The 7,063-nt window shown below is 42.6% G+C and overlaps 1 protein-coding gene across 1 annotated transcript; it reads left to right on the forward strand.

Annotated features, from left to right (window-relative positions):
• Positions 1-501: 501 nt before the first annotated feature.
• Positions 502-2,870, forward strand: LOC117206026 (somatostatin receptor type 2-like). Its single transcript, XM_033444984.1, has one exon. The coding sequence runs from the start codon at positions 934-936 to the stop codon at positions 2,206-2,208; it is 1,275 nt and encodes a 424-aa protein (XP_033300875.1). The 5' UTR covers positions 502-933; the 3' UTR covers positions 2,209-2,870.
• The last annotated feature ends 4,193 nt before the right edge of the window (positions 2,871-7,063 follow it).

Here is a 7,063-nt window from a genome sequence, read left to right on the forward strand (position 1 = left end):
AATATCGGGGAAAAGGGCCTGAGAAACATCGAGTTAACCATGAACAACGTCGCGAGAGCCGAGGCGCCGTCGGGTCCATCAATGTGTCGTCGGTCTTTTCAAGTGTATAGTTTTGTAGAAAAAGCCTACGTGTGGTGGGCTTAGGAAAAGACAAAGGGATGCTAGAACGGCCAGAATGTTAGTTGAGAGGACACAGTGTGTCAGTTTGAGAATGGGCAGTGTGAATCGAGAAGTCAGAGAGTGTAAGTGGAGAAGCCGGAGAGTATGATAATAAGACGTACGACGAGATTGTAATCGGTTCCTTTGTATTGAGCATCGCTTATTAAACTAAACTAAACTCTAAATAAAACATCATTACTTGTCCTTACTCTAAGACCCATATAAGTTACCACATGTATAAAGAAAAAATGTCGGATTCATCCGAAGAGGCGTTAATTTACGCCTGAACATGGTGAAATCAAATTTGAAAAACGGTGCTTTCTTTTGTTTCAGACTCGTGTGCTCGGGAGGAAGCGGGAGAAGGCGAGCGTGCAGCGTTGACTTCCGAGCGATCGGGTGTCCGGAAGCGCAATCGTTTCACAGCTGACGGAATGACGTCGGATCCATCTCTCGTATCGTCGTTGTCGGCGCAGCGATCCTTCGTCTACCCTCTGATCCTCGACGGAATACGACGAACACACGTTTAATTCCTAAAAGGCGGTTCATACATTCGTATCTCCCCTAAAGACGAACAAATCCCGTGAAAAAGAGAAAGTAAAGACTGTCTCGGTAATCTTTCTTCGTGCCGAGTAATCGCAGTTAGATCTCTTGAACCATCGATCGAAAGCCGTCGTGTGAATAATCTCCGGGAGAAGATCGTTGGAGAAAAAAGTAAATTTACGAAGGGGACGAGGATCGTTCGTTGGACGAAGAATCTAAGACGGCTGGAGCAAAATGAACGCCACGATAATAAGCTACGAGACGACGCCGAGCATGATCGACTACGCTCGCAAGATGAATCAGGAGGAGTCGATGATCCAGAATTGCGAGGCTGATCTGCCGATCGTCTCGCTGGTCAATCAGATTCTCTACTCTATCGTCTGCATCGTTGGTCTTCTCGGAAATACTCTGGTGATTTACGTGGTGTTACGGTTCTCGAAGATGCAAACAGTGACCAACATGTACATCGTGAACCTGGCTATAGCGGACGAGTGTTTCTTGATAGGAATACCTTTCTTGGTGACCACGATGAGCCTACGTAGCTGGATCTTCGGGAAGATCATGTGCAAAGCGTATATGACTACAACCAGCATCAATCAGTTTACCAGCAGCATCTTCCTTTTCATCATGAGCGCCGATCGTTACATCGCCGTGTGTCATCCGATATCTTCGCCGAAGATTCGTACGCCATTCATCTCCAAAGTGGTCTCTCTAACAGCCTGGGCCACGAGCGCTCTCTTTATGATCCCTATATTTCTGTACGCCAACGCGATGGAGTCTGAGAAAGGAATCAACTGTAACATCTACTGGCCGAACGATCGCGGAGGCCACACTACCTTTACTTTGTACACGTTCATCCTAGGCTTCGCCATTCCACTGATTCTCATTCTGATCTTTTATTTCCTCGTAATCAGGAAGCTTCAAACGGTCGGACCAAAGAACAAGTCCAAGGAGAAGAAACGATCGCATCGTAAAGTGACCAAGTTAGTGCTGACGGTGATCACGGTGTACGTTTTGTGCTGGCTGCCCTACTGGCTCATGCAAGTGGCGTTGATCTACACTCCACCCAAACAGTGTCAGAGCAAGATCACGATTACCAGTTTCTTACTGGCTGGCTTCCTCAGTTATAGCAACAGCGCGATGAATCCTATCTTATACGCTTTCCTCAGCGACAATTTCAAGAAAAGTTTCTTGAAAGCGTGCACTTGCGCCGCTGGGAAGGACGTGAATGCCACGTTGCATATCGAGAACAGTGTATTTCCACGGAGGAACAAGGCGAACGCTGAAAGGCTTCAGTCGAATCGACAAGCTACATCCGGTCAATCGAGGATGGAGCTGGAAGACGAAGACGCCGAGAGAGGATTACTGATCAGCAAAACTTCCACGACGACGGTGACCATGACGTCACGATCGAATATTACCATAGGCAACGAGCCGAGAGATCAAACGCAGAGAGAGAAAGACGCGATGAAAAATGGAACGCAATTGACATTATTGACGCAGGTGTAAAGAATAAACGAAGAAGACGAAGATAACGATTCAACGAAATGCGAACGACGGGCTAACGACGGCCTCTTATTTTTTTCTTTTCCTTGTCACGATGACCAGATGAGCCTAGGATCATCGTGCAAGAAGAGAACTGATTTTAAGAAACGAAGAAGATCGATGTCGTGGAACGAATTTTCAGATGACGTTAGAATCGTCGAAACAGCGACTCGATAAGATCGTTCATCGAATTTTTGCTACTTTCCCTCGCGATCCTGGTACCGATGGATTTGCTCCAAAATCACGTTCGTGTGTCAACCGAATGTAAACGCCCATTTCTGTACAGTCGTCTCGTTCAATTCCTTCGTTGTAGTAGCTGGTTTCGAACAATAGCCGCAAAAAGGCTGGAATATTACTGGAAATCGGCCGAGGAAGGAGGCCGAGCATTGCTTGACCCGTGACGCACGTGCCGCCATTACTCCTCTTGGAGAACGGGTCAAGAGCGCGGTCATTCCGTTTAGTTAACTCTACACGCACGCACAGCAACCGGGAGAATAAACGAATCGTCGATGAGTTTGCCAAGCGCGGGAACAGAAGCGCTATCAAAGAACAGAAACCCTTTGATAAAATCGCTGTTGAAGAGGCGAGTCTTATTTCTGTACAGAATACCATCGCTCGAGAGATCGTATAAAATTTAATGAAATTCCATTGGTAAATAAATTAAACGAGAAGAAAAGCAAGTCAAATTTGTACATATTATATACATATACCGTAGTCGATCGATGTATTTATCGATTAACGTGGATGGTTCAACGAAAGGAAAAAGCGAACGGTTTCCGTGCCAAAGACAGAGTATTTCAGCGACACGTTTCTGCCTGGTAAGAAGCACAACGATAGTGCTTCAACGTCTCTACGAACGAGTCTATTCGATCTATGGCTGAGAAAGATCGATACAGCATGTCTCGAAGAAAAGAACAACAAGTTGCCCCGGAGACTCGCGGTTGGAACAGCTTTCTTTCGTGTTTTCTTGCTTCCTCGATGCCTCGTTCCATTATTTCGATTTTTATTCACCCTCTTTTCTTACTCGTGACAAGGCGCACATTGTGTGGAAGAGAAATCGTGGCGAAGATCGGGATAAAATTGTTCCAAGGACTATCGCAAGAAGTCGTCGAGTACTTTCGTGATTTATCGCTGTATTTCGGATCGGTTTACTTTGTGAAAACAACGTGTCGATCATTTAGAAAGTTAAACGTTCTTTCAGAACGTTCAAATTGAAAAATACATCGTGGACGGAGACTAATAGCGAACGTTTGACAGCGTGTTGCGTAGTTATGGGAATTTACCGCTTTCATTAGTCTTAAAACTAAAAAGAAAAAAAAACTGTCGTTGTAGTTCGAGTTTGAAAAATTCTTGTATACGCGCACGATGAGGAGAATACGAAGAGAACATCGTTTCGTCATCCGATGATGGACACTGTGTTCGTGGATCACGATTTTTGCTCGACTTGATCGAACCTTCGAGACAAAAACGTGTATTTCAACAACACTATATACTCGATAGTAACTCGAAAAATGTTCAATGAAGTCGAGCAACAAATAAATCGACGTTATGACCGTCAATAGTCGTATAAAAAAGAAAAGACGGGAAGAGGAAGAAAATTGTCAGTCGCTATCAATTTTCTCTACTTATCAAGTTGTGTAAAGTAAAGTAAAAGTTAACGCGTGAATGTATAAAGTTTCGAGAGCTGATCATAAAGATCAAAAGCTGCCTTCGCAAGTAACACGTTGAAGAATCGAGATGGCGATGAAAGGATGGAATCGTGTTTAAGGAACGTTGGTCTTCAATAAACTAGCGATATAAGTAGCGAATAGTCGCGCTGATTGTCCTACGTTTGCCTTTCAATCAGCATATCTTTTGAACTGCGAAGAGGTTTTCATTACTACGCGTCGTTCTATGGCACGCAATTATTCTGTTTCGCAAATTTAAAAGTACGATGCTTTTGAACCTCGAGTTATTCTTCTTCTGAATGTATCTACCTCGCGAGGGATGAAATTTTACCCAAGAAAAACTAAATTTCGCCGACTGGGAGATTCATAAAATCACACTGAAATTTGAATTTCAATGTATTCTAATTTCCAGTATACTCGACGAAACAGAATCGATTCGTCGCTTCTCGCGATTCAGAAATTTTACAATTTTTTAAATTTTACAGCCAATATCGAGTTTTACTTTATTCCAATTATCCTCATGTTCCCGCTTAAATTAACAATAAATTACCGAAGCGCTATCGTAGTTCAACTATTAAAAGAGAATAGATTCGTCGTCGAAACCAGCTCGAGTATAAGATCTGATCAAGCTAACAACGAAACTCATTCTGTTTAGAAAGCATAGTAGCTACAACAGCCACATCGAAGATACGCACACAGTTTCGAACGGGGCCAGTCGTGAAACAAGCTTCAACGTATCACATGCGAGCACAGTTCGTTTCAGCTCGTTAATTTCAGTCTACACACGTGCTCGTAAAAGCCAAGAAACGAGCACGAGTGCGGATCATTATGTGACCTACTCCTAGATAGTCCCAGCGGGGATGCATTTAAAAAATGAATAGGAGCAACGTAAACGTCGTTGTAAAAATACTTACTCGAAATTGCGAGAACGAACGAGAACATCGCGGCGTTCTCGTCCAGCGAGAACAGTTGGATGAACGAGATTGCGATCTAGCGGTGAGAAATTTCCGTTTCTTAATTAAATGTCAAACAAACGTCGATTATCGGATCGTCGATACGAACAGGTTAAACGATATACCGTGGCGAACTTGTTGAAAAGTGTGTAGTCGATTCTCATGAGTTCGCCAACTGATAGTAATTTCTTGCAGTCAACATTGCCAACTTTATACTACGGATGGTCTTTATTTGACGATATAAGCCGGCGCGATACTGCGAGGATCTTCGAAGAGCGTAAGTTAAATATCGGAAGCACTGGAAACACGAGCTGGGAATTTTCGAAGATTTGCTTAAAAAGCTATCGCTTCTGCCTACGGGTTCCATAATCGATTTTGCGATAGGAATACGAACTCTGATCGAACAGTCAACTGTACGGGATATTCGTTAAACACTGTAGGTTAACTTGATCAATTACCAAATATCTTAATTTCCGTCAAAGTAAAATCTAAATATTTGACACGATCCGTTGCAAAAGACATACAATACGCCGCGGAAGATAATCTCATTTTACCAACTCCCTCTGAATATTCCCGCGCGATCATCGGAATTTCCAGCGTACAGCAAACAACAGGTAAACGCAAAACGGTAATTCAGGTTGCAGAATCCAGGTAAATACAGCCGCGCTTAACGGATTACAGTAGTTGAATACCTATCTGTAACAATTAGAATCCGTCGTCCATAACGAGATGAAGTTCCCTGCTTAAATCATTACGCGAAATCTTTGAGAGATTAGCTAACTTCTGTTTGTCCGACACCGCACAGTTTGTCCTTATGATAGAATAATAAAAAAAAGGATCTGTTTCGCGAGCCTAACGATTTAAAAAATAGCGGAATATTCGTATCTTTATAATCGATATTATTCCTAAAAAATCTGAGTCTTTCGTTCCATAACTATTTATGCGAAAAATCGCTAAACTTTATGTTTTTAGACGTCTCAGGGTGCTATACTTCCTTAAGAAAATAATCGAATTATTCCACGTTGCTTTTTACTATTATCGCTAAGACACGGAACGTTCGATATGGTGAAGTACAGTTTCGCAAGAGACGAACGATTAGGTTCTACTCGGAAAACGGACGGTTCGGAAAATGGGATGAGAAGCTCGCCGACGAATTAACGTTAATCGCGTATGAGCAATTAGCGTACGCTAAAGGAGTGTGAATCGGGCAATAAAAGAGGAAAATTTCATCGTACCGAAAAATGTATTTCATGACATCTCGTACGAATGTAAATATCGTCCTATCGTACGATTCTCTATGGCCTTTTATTTTCACGAACATAGCTGCCACTGGAAACCGACACGTCAACGGTGTTTCTTTGCCCGTCGAGAACCACCCATAAATCACAAGCGAACCACGGTGATTTTCTCCGAAATGCTACACTTTCTGCCAATTGTACCATCCGCGTTTCGTTTTATCATTTCTGCCGCGTAAAACGGATAACTCTTTACGAATTACCTAACCGTATTCGAATGACAAAATGGTCAGTCGTAAAATAACAAGCTTAATGTCGCAGGGGTTAGAAATTAGGTAGGGAAGAACGGCGAGAAAAACAACGAAACGCTTTCACGAAGAATTCGCTTTAGTATCCTTCGAGAGTATCCTCGGTCGAACGTATGTCCGCAGTTTCCCATTTCTTTTACGCTGTTTATTTATTATTGCCGCCGTGGCTTCGACAGGGTTCCTTCCACACGAGGCGTGGTAATACCGTATCCTGATCTCATAACTTGCTCGATAAGCCCGATAATACCTTCGTATATCAGCTCGATAATGTTTCTAATAGCCCTCTAAAGCAGTACACGACACGTATTACACGATTTTTCAAGGGAACGTGTTACCCGCTGTTGATTTTTATAACTTCTCCACGCCAAGTATCACCGTCGTTCGACAGATTTCCAGATGAAACGCGTAACTGTATCACCGAACGTATTTCCTGGGTTCTCACGAACGAATGAATTTCGAACGAACGAACGATATTAATCGATAGAATATAGATATTTACGGGTGGAAATTTAGATGCGCAGAGGTACAAATCTTTATTCGAAATTCGTTCTTTTAACTCTATCTGTAAAATCTTAAATTTGCACGAATATTCGCAGTCTAATTACTATCTGTTAAATTATCGTGCAAAAGAATTCTAATAACAGGAATTTCATTTT

The sequence above is a fragment of the Bombus bifarius genome, unplaced genomic scaffold, assembly GCF_011952205.1.
Source record: "Bombus bifarius isolate JDL3187 unplaced genomic scaffold, Bbif_JDL3187 scf7180000007996, whole genome shotgun sequence".
Classification (NCBI taxonomy): Eukaryota; Metazoa; Arthropoda; class Insecta; order Hymenoptera; family Apidae; genus Bombus; species Bombus bifarius.